Raw genomic sequence first — 19,462 nt, forward strand, 5'->3', positions numbered from 1 at the left:
TTTTTACTGATATATTTGGGAGTTTGCTAGCATCAGACTGTCAGTTTTACAGTTACCTCTCTGTATCTATACTTCTTTTTGTTCTTCTACCTTCTTTTGAGACATGTAAGTTTCCTCTACAATTTTATATTTCTTGTGTTGGTCCAGAAGATCAGCATTCCATGTGCATCCCATAGTAGTTACCATTAAAATGTAACAGAATGCAATCTTAATTAACATCTCTGCCATCAAATAATACAAGACCCTGGAATAGTGTAACTCTTGTCAGCATCCCCCTCCTTCCCTACATGTTGCTGTCAGGTATTTTAGTTCTACTGTCATGTTCATCCCCACTGTAGTCATTGTCATTACGTTTGTGTCTTATACAGATGATTTTACTTGACATTACTTACATGGATACCACCTTCTTTGCTCACGGGTCCTTTTAGGATGAATCTTTACAAGAATATTTCTTTGTGAAACATGTGCTTTGACAAATCCTTTATTAAAGTTTTCTCAGAGTAAACACTACTGTGTTTTTAAATTTTTTTTTTCTGAGAGCATATTTATTTCACCCTATTATTTCATGGTAGTTTAGTGGGGAACACAGTGTTAGGATGACAATTAATGTCTCAGCATGTGGGAGCTCTTTTACTGTCTTTCTGGCAAATATTGTTGCTGCTGAAAATTCTTTCAGTCCATTAAATGGAAATTAATTTTGTTATTTATACAACTAGCATTGCAAGGTAAGTTAAATATTTATTGAGATCACATTACATTTGAGTTTAGACTAAATTAATACTACATTTCTAGGCAGTTCAAGATAACCCTGTTACTATCCTTACGATTGTGATATTCCTGCAATAAAGTCTAATAACTGACATAAATTTACAAATAGATACAGCTTATAAATGGTAAACATTATGACTGAGGTTTGTGCGTTATATTCAGGTAGACTTTAGAACACATCATTTGATAGGTGGAGAGAGTCAGATAATGTTAACTGGAAAAGAAACAGGGGAATGAGTATTCCGGTGAGAGAAAATGGTATGAGCAAAGCCATGGGTAGGTAGAAAATCATATGTTTGTAGAACTGTAATATGTTCTCCATGACTTGAATCTAACAGAAAAAGCAACAGGTAGAGGACATAAAGCTCTTGACATCGGAGAAATATTTAGCTCATAAAATTGTCACCCTTGTTAAATGATTGGATATACCAACTAAGGAATATAGAAAAATCTGGAATGAGTTCTAAGGTGCAGCTTGAGCAACTGTATGAATCGTAGAAATGTCATCTTCCAATTTGGTCAGTGGATGGGAGTTGAACTTATTTGTATCCCTTAAAGGCAGGGTATGTATCTTTTCTGGTGTACCCTTCAGGGCACAGCACCTTGAAGGTAACAGATGTTCAAAAAATTTCATGTTCACTGGAAGAAGCTTGTGAACTGAACCAACTGCCTGAGACACTGATGCTGTTTATTGGACAGCTGAGTATCAGTTTATAAATTAAAACTGTGGCAGTAACAGGGAAGAGGCTGTTTACTTGATGCATCTGGAGGGAACGAGGAATGAAACAAATATGTATCTGGACGAACACAATATCCGAGGGTTTACTAAACATAGGACTTAACTTATGGTCATAAAACTAAGTAACCATGACCAGCATCCTGACCTTGGAGAATTTTGTTCCCATAAATTTTACAACTTAAAATTCTGGAATGTTTCCTAATCAAGTATATCTGATGTTTGGGGAGGATGTTGAAATAGCGTCTAACCAGAAATGAAAATAGAACAGCAACATGGACAGAAATTACAATAATCTCTTAAAACGTAGATATTTTCCCATACATTCTTTTATTTGGTCATCATAATAGAGCGAAGGAGTCAGGGCAAAGATTATGATCCCCATTTTATAGATGACTCAAAAAGTGGCTTGATTTAAGTCATCCAGAAGGTCTGTCACTGAGGTAGCAGACGAGGTGCTTGAAAAATATTTCAAATATTGTATTGTGGGAGAGACCCAGGATGGTTTCAGTTGCTTCAGGGAAGAAGCCGATTGTGAAAATATGAGAGGACAGGAATTAGTGGGTTGAGTGAGATTTGAGATGAGAAGAGAGGGTTTTGAATAATTATTGAAAACAATGGAAGGGGAGCTGACTAAGGAAAAGTACAAAGATCGTTTAGTTAGTATTAATGAAATAAGGCTATAAATCATAGAAAGAATTAGATGTGTGAGTTTCACACTGGAGAATGGGTTAAGTACCTAAGTTATCTGAAATCACAGTAAGGCTTCATAACCACTAGGGTTAAAGCTGCCTGGTGGTAAGATCCAAGAACTATAATGCTAGTATAATTTTCAGTCTTTTAATACTGAAAGTTCTAAAATGATGGCAGAATTAATCCATACGGGGAAGTAACACAGTGCATTATCAAAGATATGAACAATCAAGACCAATCAGGATATTGGAATCAAATGACGGCTGAGCTACTCCCATTAAATCTTTGGTTCTTAACCAAGAGTACACATTGGTTTCTAGAATATATTAAAAATCAGTGTCTTGATTTCTTCCTCCTATGTACAGTTTCTGTTGGTATAAAGTGGAGACGTTATGATTTCAAAGTAATAAAGATGATTTCAGTGCTCACCTTTGGAGAAACATTACAGAGGAGCAAATATTGTAATACTCTCTATATACTTTAGTGAGCAAAAAGATCAATCCAACAAGCCTAGGAATTATTTTTTAAAAACGAAAAATAGATTTGGGTTCTCAAATAATCAACTGAGATATAAGTGTCTATAACAGTTGTGTAGTGATACAAAATGCAACCAGTATCACCTAAATGGTGTAAAGCCATTAGTTTTCAGATATTAAATGTCTTCAACTGTAAATTTAAATGTGCTATGAACGCAGTTTGAAAAATGTCTTTAAGTACTCTTAAAACAGGCTAAAAATACCTATTTCATTTGTTCAGTGATGATATAAGATACTAGCATGAAAAGGACCTATTATTTGGTTTCTCAATTCATGGTATATAGCTGAGTTAGAAATAATGACTCCAATACTGTGACAAGGGATAAAAGTCACTGGTGAAAAGGTTGGGCCAATGACCTAAACTCAGCCTACACATTGCTCCCTGTTGGGGTTCCTTTGCTACTGGGGGTCACTAGAGCAAGGTTTAGGGCAAGCAACCAAGAGTCTGTATATGTGAAATGCCAGGGGGCTACCAGGCTGAGAGCCCAGAAGAAGGGCAGAGTCAGGTTCTCATGTTGATCCCATCGCAGATACCATCATGACAACCTTCAGGTCTCAGCAGCAGGAAAAGCTGTGCTCCTTCTGAGCCACTGATTTTTATTTATTTGGTTGCTTGGCTTTGCTCTGTTTATGTGGTTTTATTACCTTTGTTGATTGCATGTTTGCTTTTAGTTTATGGTTGCTATAAATCTCCCATTGATTCTGTTTACTTCTCTTGTTCACTTGTTTTGTTTTCAGAGAGTTTGGAGTAAGACTTGGAGCTCAGACTAAGCAAACATGTAGGGCTGTATGTTTTACGTGTCACTGGTTTCGTCGCACCCATGGCTTCATGATTTCTGGAACTTTCTTGCTTGTTTTCTAGTTCCCTTAACTGTTTCTTTTTCTTTTGTTATACTCTTTGAAACCTTCTCAATTTGTGTATGCACAATCGTGCATGTTTAACGAAGGGTGGTATACGTAAATATATGGAGGGACTCATTAAAAATAAATAAAATGCTTTGCTTCAGTCTAGCCTTGATAAGTTTGATGAATCATGACCTCACTCGTTTTCTCCCTAGAATGCCCTTCTTCTTGTTTCCTTGTTAGCCTGACAAATCTGCTATAATTTAAGGTTTACATGACGCCTCCCTGAGAAACCTCTCATGCCCGTCCTTTGATAAACATTTCCTCTATGCTCCCTTGTGCAGGCGTTTCGATGATGACTTTATTTCTGTATTTATTTATGTCAGTCTTTAGAACAAGGCTGTGAGACCAGGGATAGCAAGGAAAGAGGTTAATCTTTCTATCCTCAGTGTCAACATAGTAAGTTGGAATTTGCAAATGTTTGAAAAAAAGAACAGAAGAAAACAATCAGGTAAGTGTAAATTGCATAATGCATAAACCCAGAATCTGGATGGAAGACTTTTGTTAAGGACTTTTTGAGTACTTACCATTGTCCAGGCTCTGTGCTAATCACTAGCCACTGGAATGGGAAGAAAAATTTGAAGTTACTTTCAAAGGGAGTGGGCAGTCAGGGGCATTTGATTCGACGGCAACATCAAATAAATTTTCACTGGTAACCGTGTAGAGAAGAAATTGTAGCTGGAGATAGTAGAATGTCCATACTTAGTACTATAATATTACATGTGCCTTCTTGTGCAAAACTGTCTTGTTGCAGGCAGTATGGTGGGTTGTGTAGAAGGAACGAAAAACCTGAAGTAAGAATAGTTGGGTTTGAGTCCCTATTTCAACCACTTACTAGCTGCGTAAGCGAGAAAAATAGCCTGTTCTCATTTTTCTCTCTGTCTTCTCATCTGTAAAATAAGGACAATGATTCTTTACATCGGATCGTTGTAAGGATTAAGTGGTCATTCATGCACACATACACACAGACTTGTATAAATCTATTTTGCTCTACAATGTAAACTTATGACTTTATCCTATGATATTCTCATTTTTTTAAAAAAATTACCAAATTTACCATCAGTTGTGATTTCATTTTTTCTAACAGTTTTGTGGATTCACTGCTTGTTGATGTCCGCCAAATATCAATTCAAGGTCATTTCACACGGCAACTCCGAATCTAGGACAGAGTTTGAATTTAACCCAGAAGTTCCAGCTAACACTTAGATTTAACATAAGAGGAGGAATCTGACTAGGGATGTGGAGACAGATTCTAAAAGCACTTTCTAGGCAGAAGAAAGCATCAAGAAAAATTTGAAGCTCATCAGTGAAATATCTACAAGTAATAAGTAACTTTGCCCTACTTCCTGCTCGCAGATGTGTGAAACAGTGGCTTGTACAGAGACGGGTCCACCTCTGACAAATCCGTGGATGGAGGCATCTTGTCAATAGATCCTTGTCGGATGGATGTTGTCTGCCCTTCTAGACCATGGACATCTCTCTTCTTTTCTCTTTTTCATTTGATGTCTTCATACTGCCTTTATCCATTTCTTTGAAAACTCTCTTTGAAAATTAGCAATTCATGAATTGTTCATTGCATTTCATAGGTGAGGAAATTTAAAGATGCCCAGAGAGTTCAAATTATGTACTAAGACTATAATGGCAGAGCCTGGGAACTGTCTCTGCTTTTATCCCTGTGAATTGTTTACCTCCCCCATGTAACTTTTTTTTTTCTTTTTCTTACCTTTTTCTGTACATTTCTATTAAATTTTCTCTGGACCTTCCCTGGTTCCCCATCTGACACTTGGCTTTCCACTGGATCTGCCCGGCCCTGCTATTAGCAAGTGGGACTAAAGGAATCTCTGCCTAGAACTGGCTCCTATAGACTTCATTCCAATTACAGTTACAACATGTCCCGGAAGACTCACACATCTCAGGGAGCTACTTCACAGCAGTTAAAGGGTTTAGAAGGCCAAAGTGGTGACACACATTGACTTTGAAAGGAACTGCTATACACTGAGTCACAGCACTTGGCCTGTGAATCTGGGGGTTTCTCTATGAGGAATGCAAAAATTTTTGCAGTTCAGAGGCTGAGATCAACCTGGGGCAACTGGAGGAGACCGTTACAGCCATACTGTCATCACCTTGTTTTTCACTTAGGCAAATTTATGGACTTCCTTCATGGTGGTACACCAAGGATTTTAACACTAAGCTCATGCAGATGCTTGGTAAAGCTAAGAAAGCAACCTCAGACATGGTTCTTGCTAAGAAGAGGACAGCAAGAACCCTGATTAAAAACCAAGTTCTACAATACTAAGAATATCTTGAAAAGCATGTTCACTGCCAAAGAAGTACGCATTAAAACAAGGAGTAAAAAGCATCATTTGGTTAGAAAATGAGCAAGTATGAAAACAATGAGAATCTGAATGAGGATGTGGAGCCCCAGAAATTGTCTCCAGCTGTTTTACACAGAAAATAAATATATTAAAATGATATTAGGCTATTAGTCTTTAAATGGAATGAAATTCTGACACATTTGACAACATGGATGAACCTTGAAAACATTGTGCTAAGAAAAAGAAATCAGTTACATGAAAGAAAAAAATACTGCATAATCCCACTTATTTCACGCACCTAGAATAAGCCAATTCATGTAAACAGAAGGTAGAATAGAGTTCATTGGGGGCTAGGAGTGCATAATGGAGAAGGCGTAATGGGAAGTTATTTAACAGGTACAGAATTTCTGTTTGAGATGATGCACAAGTTCTGAAAATGGATAGTGGTGACAGGTCCATACATTATGAATGGACTTGATGTCACTGAATTGTAAACTTGAAATTGGTTAAAATGGTAAATTTTTAATGTATATTTTCAAAAATCAGATTAAAAAATGGGCAAAGGACCCAAATAGACATTTTTTTCAAAGACATGCAAATGGCTATTAGTGGCTAATTGGTATATGAAAAGGTGCTCAGCTTCATTACTCATCAGGGAAATGCGAATCAAAACCATAATGAACTATCACTTCACACCTGTTAGGATGGCTATTATCAAAAAGGTCAGAGATAACAAGAGTTGGTGAGGGTGTGGAGAAAAGAGCAACCCTGTGCACAGTTAGTGGGAATGTTAATTGGTACAGGCACTACACAAAACAGTACGGAGATTCCTCAAAAAATTAAAAATGGAACTACCATGTGATTCAATAATTCCATCTTTGGATATTTATTCAAAAGAACTGAAATCAGGATGTTATCTGCACTCCTCTGTTCTTTACAGCACTACTCAAAGTACCCAAAATGTGGAAACAATGTAAATGTCCATCAGTGAATGAGCAGAACTTCTAAATGTGGCATATACACACAATGGAATGCTATTCAGCCTTTAAAAAGGAAGGCAATCCGGTCACATGCATGGGTGAACCTGGAGGACATTAGATTAAGGGAACTAAGTGAACCACAGAAGGACAGATACTACATGATTCCATTTATATGAGGTATTCAAGACAGGCAAACTCATGGAAGCAAAGCATAGAACTGTGGTTGCCTGGGGCTGGGAGGGGAAAACGGGGAGTCAGTCAATGGGTATCAAATTTCAGTTATGAAAAATGAGTAAGATCTAGCAAGCTCCTGTATAACACTGTGCCTACAGATAACAGTGTTTTATTGCACACTTAAATATCTGTTAAGAGGGCAAATGTCATGTCAAATTTTCTTAACACAATACAGTTTTAAAAATTTATTTAAAAATTAAAAACAAATACATGGCTTTCAAAACTAAGTGTGAGAGAGAAGAAGTTAAATTTTAACAAGGAGATGCTTTCATAGTAAATTACACACCATGATTTTCTTCTGCTTAGGGATTGAGTTTCCACAACAGTATTACTTACTTAGCATAATCATAATAGCAACACTGTGTTAGCGTTGAGAAGCGTAGCAGACTGCCCAGCGCTAACTGCTAAGCAACGTCTAAAGCTGGCATTGCCAAGGGAAGGGCTTTCTCTGGAAGCATATGTAGCGGTAATGATGAAGTGAAAAGCACGTGCCCTAATCATGGGAGCTGCTACTGTACTAGTCAGGAAGACTTCTGTTGCAAGTAAGAGCACATCTAACTCAAAATGACTTAAACAACAAGGAAATTTTATTGATCAGACAGCAGAAAGTCCCAAGAAAGTCCAGCAGTTTAGTAATTCACCAGTTCAATGACATCATTAAAAGACCAGGTTTTATTCACCTTTCTGCTCTATCGTATTCAGTATACCAGCCTTGCCCTCATAAGCACAATGTGGCTGCAGCAGTACCACATGGGATATCCAAATAGCCAGAAGGGACAAGGATACCTTTCCTAGACAGTCCCCAACACATCCCCTGTCTTGTCCCATTGGCAGAAAAGGGGGGAGGCAATTTATACACTCATCTTCAAATCAACCACTGGTAAGGGAAATCTGATTATTGTGATTGCCTCAGAGTGACAGAGATTTATCCAGGAGATGGAGTTAGGATTGTCTTTTTGAAAATCTGGAAAGCTGAACAAAATTAGGGTTCTGAAAAGGAAGAAGGGGATTATTTGGTACGCAACCTACAATGTTTGTTCCACCACCAGTCAACTAAGCTGATGGCTGCTGTGGGCGGGGAGATTCCAGTGCTGACAAAGCGTTTAGTTACTTTGAAAATGCTGGCGATCTGTATGTTTATGCAAGATCTTCTAATTTTTAAATATTGGCAATAAATTCCAAACATTTAAAAATACTTTGTGACCAAAATCATTCAGGCCAAATAAAATAAATCTGCAGTCCAGACACTTCCTGCAGGCCACTGGTTTACGTTATTAATTTAACTAAAATTTTTCCTACCTAGAAAGTGATGTTCCCTTTAAGCTCACCAGTAACTGAGTTACACAAATTTTTATGAAAAAAAATCACAATTTAATACAGTCTTAATCAGTTGTAGTGAACTTCAAATGACAGAGCTAATAAGGACTGCAGAAGATAAGGCAGAAAAAAATTACATAAACCAGAGAATGTTTGTATAACTTTCTTGGTAACTGAGTGTTCTGATTTGACAGGTTCATGGTTAAAACAATCAAGATGTTGCTAGTCATCTAATGATGAATACAGTTTCTCTCATCCCTCCCAGTTTCCTGTGATTTCTTGTTTTTTGCTTTCATTGGAGGGTGAATTAATTTCTACTGAATGAGAAAATCAAGGTGCTCAAAATACTTGAAAGAAATTTTAGTCAACATTAAAGTAAAAAAGCAAAAAAAAAAAGGAGGTGGGGTGGAAGACTAGGAAACCATCTAATTACAGATTTCAGCTTCAGAACTATTTTTTAAAAGCCATCTTCTTTCCCATGAGTATGGAGAATAGAAATTTTTAATTCATACGAAGATTATCAAGAGTATGTCTCTCTTGAAAGTTTGTTTAGCCTCTTCAAAGCATAATCTGAACCAAGAAATATTCATCTCCCTGGGTATCAAAGCAAATAATAGTGAGAAAGTAAGGATATTTCTCTTCCATCCAGATGGTCCAGTCTTCTGAGTTGATCATCCCCCCACCAATCCTTGCTCAGCTGTTACTTCAGGCTTTTGGACTGAAGCCCTAAAAAAGACAAAATTCTTAAATAATGAACTTTCCCCAAAATATAAATATTCTATCACTTTGAACTATTAAGCAATTAAAATAAATTCTCTGTAGTCATACTTTCTATTTTATAGATTAGTTGATACATCCCAGAGAAGGAGTGGAAACATGGGAGGGCAAGGAAGAAGGAGAGAAAAACATCCCACTGGGATCCAAATCTCCATCTGGCCACTTATGTGGGGGGGAGGTGAGGAGATTATGCGATGCCGAGCGGTCTTCCTGTGGGACATTTTCTCTGCCTCACTGCCCCCGGGTAATACCGCTGAGAAGATGAGGACTACTGGAGTCATCATCACTTTCTAGCTAAGACATTCGCAACGCTGTGCATTTCCCATCTTAGCTATACTGTTTCCTTATTTAATTCCTCCCTTACCTCCTCTTCATTTATTTTAAAATCTAACCAACTTTCAGGGTCCAGGACAAATTCCAACTACTTAGTCAAATGATCTTTCTCCTACTTTCACCACTCTGACCCCATTCATTTTCCCCTCACCATATGCTTCTCAGTGGTAACCCCTGCGTTGGCACAAATAATATAGGAGTTGAGCACTCCATATATACATGACTTGTTTTCCCACCACCAATGTAAACATTCTTGAAAAAAATGACCGTATGTTTTAGTCCTTTCTCCTTTACTCACAGTAGAGTACCAGGGATGAGGGAAGATGCTCAGGAAACATCGGAGTGAGTGACACTACCTTTTACTTGACAAGTGCCTGGCTTTTATTCCGGGTTTGCCTTTGTGTGGTCTGTTTTTCAGACCCTGCCTCCTACAGAAAACACTGGCTCCTATAGGCCTTGTTCCATCTATAATAAATATAATTTATAATACGATTTTATATCCTCCCAAATAAGCACCTAGAAACCACATTTTGAAGGAGACAGTTTAGCTCCTACAGCAGAAGTGTGTCATTTCTTAACAATAAAACAGTAGAACTATTTTTAACAACAAAAAACTAATACCCATGCTAATTTATAGACAGTTGAGTGGGCCTTTCTCAGATATTCCCGAGGGCTATGGCAGCTCAGGTTAGCTTACCACATCCCAAAAGGGAACCCATGGATTTGAAGACACTATTCACATGGGGCACAAGAGACATTAAAAAAAATTGCCAGTGACCATCTGATACTTACAAGGGAAGAGGATGATACAGATGTAGGAATCGGCGGTGGTGGGAAGTCTGGCTTTGTATTTAGCTAGTAAGAAGATTAAAAAGTAATTAGGAAGTGAATCCTTGAAAATGGGCGTGCTTAGTGGAAAGGTGTGCTGACATCATTTTCAGAAATGGAGAACTAGGAATCGTCTAAACCTGTTCAATTTAATTGCTTTCATTTAGGGGAGCCTGTACGTTCAGAAACAGGCTCAATGTCTACAGACAGGCGATGAAGGTGGCACTGTACGGAGCAGACCAGCGCTCTTCTATAACCAGTTACCAGCTTTCCAGACCCGGTAACTCAGGGTGATGGGTTCTATTTAGGAGCGTAACAGACAGGCAGACGCACACTTTGTATTTTCAAAAAAGTTCTGCCGAAGAATCTGTATTTTATATGAAATTCGCACCGATCTCAACATTCTTCTGAAGAGATAACTGGGCGTTGTGGCTTAACGTCTTGCACTAGCGTTTCCTTGAGGTTAGCCTGGAAGGGATATTTAAGAGAACTTGCCCACTCACAAAAGAAGCTGGCGGCTCACTGCCCTCTACTGGCAGATCAGGTGCCTGACGCTTCACCGGATTTGTCTAAAAAGAAAAAAATTATATTTAAAAATGGGATTATATGGAATCGTGCGTGTGGAACTTCTGAAAATTGTAAAGCACTGTCGAACTGAGAGATTCTTTCATTCAATAAAAATGAATAAATTTAAAAAAATGCAATGATCAGTTTCCTAATTTCAGGTTCCAAGTAAGAAGCCCCTTCTGATTAATGAGATCAGAAGTAAAATGGCACTAAGAGACTGGAGGGAACATCACAGTGGTCCCGCTGCTGCACTTTGCTGTGTCCAGAGCTATCAGAGGCAGATAAGTTTCCGTCCAAAACATTGTTACCAATGTCATTATCATTAAACAACTTCTAACATTTCTAAACTTGCAGGACACAACTAGGGAACTAAGGGTTATACATATTGTGTGTATTGTCGTACAAAAATACATATGGTTGTCATTATTGGGACATTTACAGAAGGAACGAGGAATCAAGGTAGCATCAGAGAGCGAGCACGTGTTCGAGAGAGATCTAGCGTCTGCCTTCCTCCTTCCCTTTATTCTCTTTGCATTTTTGTGACTCCCAGCAAAGCAGCCTCTGTGTTTTAGAGTGATTCTCTTGTATTTAACAAAAGGCAAAGGTGGACTCTCTGCATGTGGAGTTACAGAACCCAGAGTCCTTGCAACACACTAGTCAGGTGGATTTGTAAAACACTGCTGAGTAGAAATGATAGATGGGCGGTCAGGACGAGAGGGGGAGAAAATCACAAACTGGGGGCCGTTGTGAACACAGTGCCAATGGTGGTTCACCTCTTGCAGCTGACCGGCCTTCACTGTCTGTGGTTTCTTCCTCTGTTTGCGTGGCCCAGTGGCCCCAGCAGACCGTGACCTGCGTGTGAAAGCGCATCATGTAAACTGACTTAGCAGCTCCTTCACTGTGAGGGGGAAATTCAAGAGAGATCTTCTGCCCATTGTGACGTCCTTGGTAACTGGCCAGACTGTCGTCTGCCAGGACAGTCTTCAGGTTTCCTTGTCCTGTAACTCAGAATCGCCACCACTGATCTTCTTTTTGACTCACTCCAGAGCTCGGATTCCCAGTAACAGTGCTGTTGAATCCAGCTTTTACATAAATTATGCCATTTAATTAAAGATCTACTTCATTTATAAAGTATTTATTAAAAGCCCATTCTGGGTGAATAAGTCAGTCTTTAAAAAAACGCTAGAAGGATATCGTAGTGTTAAGATTATGGTTGATCTAGCTGCAACTCCAGGTTTCCATTCTTTACTTTGTAAGACTTTGAACACACTTGTTCACCTCCCTGAGCTTGTTTCCACATCAGGAAGAATGTGAAGTGCCCGACTTTGCGGGATTATAGTAAGGGTTAATATTTAACACCTTTTCATCTATAAAATGGGAACAATGGTTACCATCATTTCCTTGTGAAGATTTAGATAAAACATATAAAAGGACTAAGCATAGAGCTTGTCATAAAGATAGTGATCAATAAATTTTAGATACTGTATTTGTATAATGAGCATAAAAACTTTAATAATAAGTTATTAATAATTATAAACATTGATTAGAGAAGGAAAAAAAACACATGAAGGATTTCTCAATAAAAGGAATACCCAGCCTCTGGTCCAAGAAAAATGTATCTGTACTTATTTCAGCGTATTTAAAGTAAACCACAATTAAATTTGATAATTTGGGTCATATCCTTACATTTAAAATGAATTAGAGGCCAAAGAGTCCCCGAAGCAAGACAAAAACCTGCCTCCAGACTTTGTTCTGCTTTCCTCTGGTGCTCTGATGCCGCATTACTATGGCAACCACCACAAATATGACAGCCACAGGGAACAGCACCCCAACCACAATGGAGAAGTCTGCAACAAAGAGAACACGGGCCTCGTGAGGCTATTAGAAGTTCACAAATACGTATCTCACTGGCCCTTATTTCTTTATTGTCACAAATTCTATCCACTCCTTCCGAAGGACATGCATTCCCGGGAAAACCTCTCATAGCCAGTAAAATGAAAACACATTTTTATCATGATTATTGTAATATTATTTAGATAGAGGAAATCAAGAAGAAATCTGTATAAAACATTTTCCACGAGACAGGGAGAGCATCATACTACTGAGACTTCTCAGACGGGACGAGGGTTGTAACAGTTGGAAAATGAAGGACCAGGAGGTTCAGACAACAGGAAGTAAGGAGGATGGCAGAGGAGGAGGTTAGACATGCAGTGGTACCTACTGAAGACCAGCCTGGCGGAGGAGTCATCGCAGTCTGGCGGCATCCATCCTTCTTGACACTGACACTGGAGCTCGTGGTCACATACCTAGAGGAGCAGTGATTCTGTTAGTTTTCTCATTGGACTGACTATCCACCCAAAGGGCCTTTTCATCCATAATTAAGTCCAGTCTGAAAAAAAAAAAAAGAACCCCTGCTCTGTAGCCATTCAACCATCTCCCTCACATACGAATCAGTAATAGGAATTCCAGTACTATGTTCTTTGAGGGAGTTTTTTGTTGAACCAAACTACTGACAGGTTAGATAAACCTAAGAATGGTAACCAGGCAGTGCTGAAACGTTACCTTAACATCGTCAGAACTGCCTGACCTAAAATGACATAAGCTACAGCAAGCCTGGGGACATGTGGTCAAAACTCACAGCGTGTCCTTTGCACTTCCAGGAGCAATTGGCCGATTTGTAAGCTCTTTCCACATCCACACATTCTGCATTAATGCAAACCTGAAGGTGATGTGAAAAACACAAAGTTGACGCTCATGTTCAATGGTTTCAGCTCTGCATACTGTCAGCTCTTTGGGGTTTAGTCTCGTGTTTTTAGCCACTGTTATTATCAGACTTCTCTTTTTGTTGGGAAAATCACAGTGTTCTTTTGAAAACAGGAAGATGGAATCTAGGTAATTTTTATAATAAAATATTTAGGAAGCCCTCTTTAAACAAGACTTCCTTACTCCACATCATTCCTCATGGGTCTTCTCTTAAACCACCTCTTTAGTCCAACACTTAAGACTGCAGTTTAGCACTGAGCTAAGCACTGCACATGACACAAGGCACCCATTCCAAACAAAAATATTGTAGGAAATGTGTTAATATCACATCATCTCCAAAATTAAAATAATTACCACTTATGTAAAAATATAGGACTGTTATTATTCTCTTTATTATTATTATTGAGAACCTACCAATTTGGGGGCTATAATATTTACTCGAGTTTAACAATCTAGTGCTAAACACATAATAGCTACTTATTAAATAATCTTGAGGGAAGCATGCAGGCACGAATGCGTGAATGGCATAAACATCGCTTTGAAAACTGTGCTCCGGGTAACACAAAGAGGCTTTGAGAAGCAAACAAACAAAACAAACAAATGAAAAACAAAAATAATTTTTTGAGTAAAAGCCGCAATTTCAACTTACCTTGTTATCCCCACACTTGGTTCCCTTGGCTACCATGCCTAATTCTTGATTGATGTCTTCAGAATCAAATGTTTTACATGTCTTGAAAGTTATTATATCTCCTTTCCAGGACATACTATCTGACCCACCTTGACAGAACAACTTCCCACACGTGGCATCCCTGAGGAAAGCCCAAAATTTGCTGCAGTTATAATACCAGGATCCAAATTGCAGTTTTGTACAAATGTAAATCAGCTCCCTGACTATCAATATTGAACCAATGATATTTTTCCATGCGCAGAAACTCCTCGTTCTCTTTTATAACAACATCTCTCTTAGGCTTCAGTAATAGAACCGTTGAAGATTATTAGCAAGGCACACTGTCGCTCAAAAAAATCCTGCATTTCCCAGATTCCCTAATTTTGGCTAATTACCTAAATTCTTGCCAATCGGAAAGAAGTAGAAACTTAACTGTAGATTCTTGAAGTTGGTCTTATGTGAAGGTGTATGTCTTCTCCTCAATTTTTTTTCTCCTTTTTGCTTACTGGAATGCAATGATTGGGGCTGGAGAAGCCAACGTGGACCAAGAGAAACATTTGGGAGAGGCGGTCACGTGCATGATGGAGCAAGAAGATACAAGGAGGAAGGATTTCTAGCATCATGGAGGGCACCTAGGAAGTCTGTTTCTGTCTTGTTTCAGGTAAGGTTGCATATTTATTGTCATTAATTGTGGGAGAACAATTCTCTCGACTATAGTTGTGTCAGTATAAAGCTGAGCCTTGGGTGACATTCCAAGGTGTCACGTGGGGTTACTGAGAGAACTGTCTCCCTGCAAGTTCAGGTGAAACTGCTCAGCCCTCACTAAAGCCTTATGTCCAAAATACAGGGTTTTTTTTTTTTTGGTAGTATCTATCATCTAGAAAAATTAGTGTTTTTTAATAGAAAAATTGAAAAATCTGATCTTTTTCATTCAACCTCTTATTAGACATTAGTTTGTATGCATATAATTTGGACCAGGCACAAAGTTTAATCTATTATAATTTGAATGTTAAAAGTCATCTTAAAATTGCAGAATCAAAAAATATAGAAAAACTCGAGTTCATCACTTACAATATTCTCGAATTTTTTCAGAATATCAATACAAAGGGTCAAACCAAATCTTTAGGTGAACTGTCAGTCCTTCCTCTGACTGTCTTTCTTCTTTATGTAATGCCATGCGAGTTTAAAAAAAACCTGTACAGTCGCCATATTGCTTATTCCTCTGAGTAGATACATATTTCTATGCTAGAGTCATAATGAAAGACACTAAATGGAAAAGTATCTAAAGTAGACTGGAGAATCCATGAACACATTTCCAGCCAGGCCCATTCCACTGTTGCATGGTCCATCGCAAACATTCATTCTTTTTAACAACAGTTGTACTGAAGCATCCATTGTGAGGGACTGGAAAAAAGGCATCATTTCCTCCCTGTCTTTTTAACTCACTGTCTAGCCAAAATATGGCACATAATAGTCACTCAATGAATGTTTGCCAAATGAATGATGTCCAAATTGACTTTCTCTTTAAATGAGATAAATGAGAATGTGTGGCTGGAAGTGAGAAACTCCCCTGGTCTAAGAGATAGGGAGATTCAAACAAAGTCACTTACTTCGCTTTGCAGGGAAGGTGAGTGTTGTTCACTCTTCGGCAGTACCCGTACTTTGACCCTCCTTCATTCGTTCTGAAACATGACTTATCTGCAACCTGGGTTCCTGGGGCAAGGCGTGGTCAGTAGGAACATATTGGAAAAGAAAAAAGTAGTTGAATGCTGCCAAGGATTCATGAAATATAAAACTAGCATGAGGAATATGATTTTAGTATAATCCCATTGAGCATTCTCAGGAATATAGGCTGCAATAATTTGACATCAAGAGAGATGACTGGAATCAAACTGATCTTTTACATAGCATATTTTTGAATAATGGCTAGCTAAGTATTCGGAAACATCCAGATGATTTGCTGCAGGTTAAAAATCCATCTAAATATGAAGACTTAGCTGGAAGAGCCACAGTTACTGTGTTAACAACCCACAGGGAGATACTGGAACGCTGTCCTGCTGGAGTGCGCTGCCGTCACACGTACATGCTGTGTTGAGTCAGACTTCTACTCTGCCAGGCACAGTGGTGAGCAATGCGTGTTTCATTTCTCATGAAGCCTTCCTCAGATCCATGAGATGAGCAACAGAACACACTGGTGAAGTGCTCCGGCGTTAAGAGCTCTGTGATCTTGGGCAAGTACCTTAACCCCTTGATTTGCTCCGTGTAAAATGAGGATTACATAATAGTACACCCCATGGGGTTGTTATGCGGATTAAATGAGTTAATATGTGTGAGCCACTGAGAACAGTGCTGGGTCAACAGTACATGTAATAACCATTCTTATTAGCATTCCCATTTTATCAATAAAGAAGTGGAGGATGATTTGATTAATGTTACAGAAAGAGAGATGGAAAAACCAGACTTCACACCCAGCTTGATCCATCTAAGGCCTCTGCTCCTTCTCTGTGCAGGGATGCCTCCCCTTAAAGCTCAATAAGCAAGACCAGGAAAATATGAATCCAGCCTTTGAAAAAATAACCGTGAAGTTAAAAGTAATCAAAAACCTATGAAATATTATTCGTATGTGGAATCCAAAAAAAAACGGGGGGGCACAGATGAACTTATTTACAAAACAGAAACAGATTCACAGATATAGAAAACAAACTTACTGATTAACGGGGGCAAAGGAGATATGAAGAAGGGACACATTGGGAGATTGAGATTTGCAGATACCAATTACTATAAATGGATAAAATAACAAGTTTATACTGTATAGCACAGTATCTTGTAGTAACCTATAATGATAAAGAACATGATTACATGCATGAGTGAAACTTCATGCTGTACACCAGAAACTGACACATTGTAAACTGAATATACTTCAATAAAAAAATAAAATTAATACTCTTCCTTCCCCCTCCAAAACCTATGAGGATTCTTAAGTTATGCTTTTATTTTTAATTTGTTTCATGGGGCAATCAGAGAATATGACATCTAAAATTCCGATGTTCTGGACAAAATGAACATTTAAGAGCTTTCACTTTTCCTCACCGCTCCTCTGTATTCCCAGAGTCCTCTTTTTCTTTTCTCTCCTTTTCCTTACTCTCCGCCTACCTTCCAACGTTCTTGCTACCCCTACACACACGCACGCACACACACACAAACACAATTCCAAGGGTTTCATTGACTGAGAAGGATTTTGGTTAGGGTTGCCAGATAGAGTACAGGACACCTAGTTACATGTAAATTTCATATAAACAAAGACTTTTTCTTAGTGTATCTCTGACTCAAATATTTCATGAGATGTACTGATACTAAAAAAAAAAAATTGTTAATCTGAAATTCAAATTCAACCAGGCCATCTTTAGTTTTATTTGCTAAATCTGGCAACACCAAAGTTGACTACTTATGCAAGATTCTAAGCAGTGGCACAATCTCTAAGAAGAAAGAACGGGCCAGGACGCTACTTTGGCCATGATGAAACTCTGCCACCTAGAAGAATATCATCTTCCTCCGCATGCGCATAGAGGGAGGCAGGAATGCCAGCCACGACGCGGTTTGTCCTCCTACCTGGTCCCCACAGATCCGCGCACTGCTCTTGCAGAGTGGGGCACATCCCCATCAAGCAGTAGCCCTTCCCATTTTGGCAAGGGAAGCCATTCACTCGGAACCGATCATCAGGGCAAAGACCAGTGTTGCCGACACACATTTCGGGCAGGTCACACTCATCTTTTGCTGGTCTGCAGACCGCACCAGCCTTTTTAAACTGTAGGGAAGTAAAAATGGAGAAAAGGCTTTTTTCCACCTGACCTACCCTAAAAGCTCAAATTGACGCCAGTAACATTTTCCCTATGGACTTTTTTTTGAGGGGGGGGCAAGGTAGTTAGAGGCATCATTCTATTTCTGCTTACATTTGCACTGTATAAGCTAAAACTGTCTCCCATGATATTACTTCCTTTGACTTTGGCCAATGCCCTGAGTCGTGAAGGAATCAATATTTCTGAATATGTAGAGCAAACACTATAGAAATAACAATGAAAAAATACAGCAGAAAAACCAAGCAATATCTTAGATGCACAGAAGGAAGTTATTTCTCCCTTTATTGAACACAGCTTTGTCGAGTTTTTTCAAGGAGATTTAAATCTGCAGCTTCAGAGATTTCTTGAAGTGTATCTCCCATAGTAAGGAAGGTAAGTTTGTTTTCAAGCCCAGATCAGCATGCTCGGAGGCTTTCCCAGGCATCACGTTTCCTAATCCTTAATTCCTTTTATTGTATATTCAGATATTCCTTTTCAGCTCACTGCTTCCTATGGAATGATTTATCGTGAGGGAGAGACACGTAAATACTCATTTGACGTGTTAACGCTTTTGCAGCCTGTTACTGCAAATCTTGTTCTTATTTCCTCAGAGAAACCTTCGTAAAACAAATTCCGCCATTCATGCAAAACTGAAGAGGCCCATGTGGATACCGGAAGCATTCTCTTCCCTAGCTGAAGTGAGCAGGCATGTTCTCATACCATCCAAGGACTTTCAGTATCTTTATGCTGGTGATGGAATAAAACCCAAATTTTCATTGAAGAATATGAAACCATCCAAATACAGGCTGCCCTGCTTCTCTGACTTCTTCAATGCCCATCGCTGCTCCTCTTTTCTATGTGTGGTGAGAAAAGGGCCCTGAACTGGGATCTGAAAGATACAGGTTTGAATCTTGGCTCTGCCAGTGGCTAGACGTGTATCCTTAGCAGATGGCTTTAATCTGTCTGAAAATCCATTCCCAATCTAGTATTAACTTCACAAGGTCCTTTTGAAAGCTATATGAAAAATATATGCGAGAAGTATCACCCAAAAGCCATATGTCATTCTAATATCTACCTGAGCATTTAATCATGCATTACATTTTCATCTGTTTCAGGTATGTATATCACTGGGGTCAAATACTACTTTTTTAAAAAAATCACCTACAATCTCTAACAAATAGGACTTAATAAACACCTGTTGAATACTAC

General features: G+C 38.7%; 1 protein-coding gene across 23 annotated transcripts in view; it reads right to left on the bottom strand.

Annotated features, from left to right (window-relative positions):
* Nucleotides 1-7,730: 7,730 nt before the first annotated feature.
* ADAM28 (ADAM metallopeptidase domain 28) overlaps nucleotides 7,731-19,462 on the bottom strand; it is a 308,912-nt gene continuing 297,180 nt past the window's right edge. For 19 of the 23 annotated variants that reach the window (XR_012066071.1, XR_012066070.1, XR_012066067.1 and 16 more), the window contains 8 exons: nucleotides 18,027-18,222; nucleotides 16,028-16,130; nucleotides 14,400-14,559; nucleotides 13,626-13,706; nucleotides 13,209-13,293; nucleotides 12,674-12,834; nucleotides 11,761-11,839; nucleotides 10,951-10,989 (listed from right to left, as the gene is read on the bottom strand). Coding sequence is in view for 3 of the 23 variants with exons in the window: in XM_072952683.1 (XP_072808784.1) it covers nucleotides 9,188-9,208; nucleotides 10,385-10,447; nucleotides 10,924-10,989; nucleotides 11,761-11,839; nucleotides 12,726-12,834; nucleotides 13,209-13,293; nucleotides 13,626-13,706; nucleotides 14,400-14,559; nucleotides 16,028-16,130; nucleotides 18,027-18,222 (963 nt within the window). In the remaining 20 variants the exon portion in view is untranslated. Of the gene's footprint in view, nucleotides 9,209-10,384; nucleotides 10,448-10,923; nucleotides 10,990-11,760; nucleotides 11,840-12,673; nucleotides 12,835-13,208; nucleotides 13,294-13,625; nucleotides 13,707-14,399; nucleotides 14,560-16,027; nucleotides 16,131-18,026; nucleotides 18,223-19,462 lie in introns of those variants that run through there. The other 4 variants (XM_072952683.1, XR_012066056.1, XM_072952680.1 and 1 more) reach the window with 4 other exon arrangements.

This window comes from Vicugna pacos, chromosome 31 (assembly GCF_048564905.1).
Source record: "Vicugna pacos chromosome 31, VicPac4, whole genome shotgun sequence".
Classification (NCBI taxonomy): Eukaryota; Metazoa; Chordata; class Mammalia; order Artiodactyla; family Camelidae; genus Vicugna; species Vicugna pacos.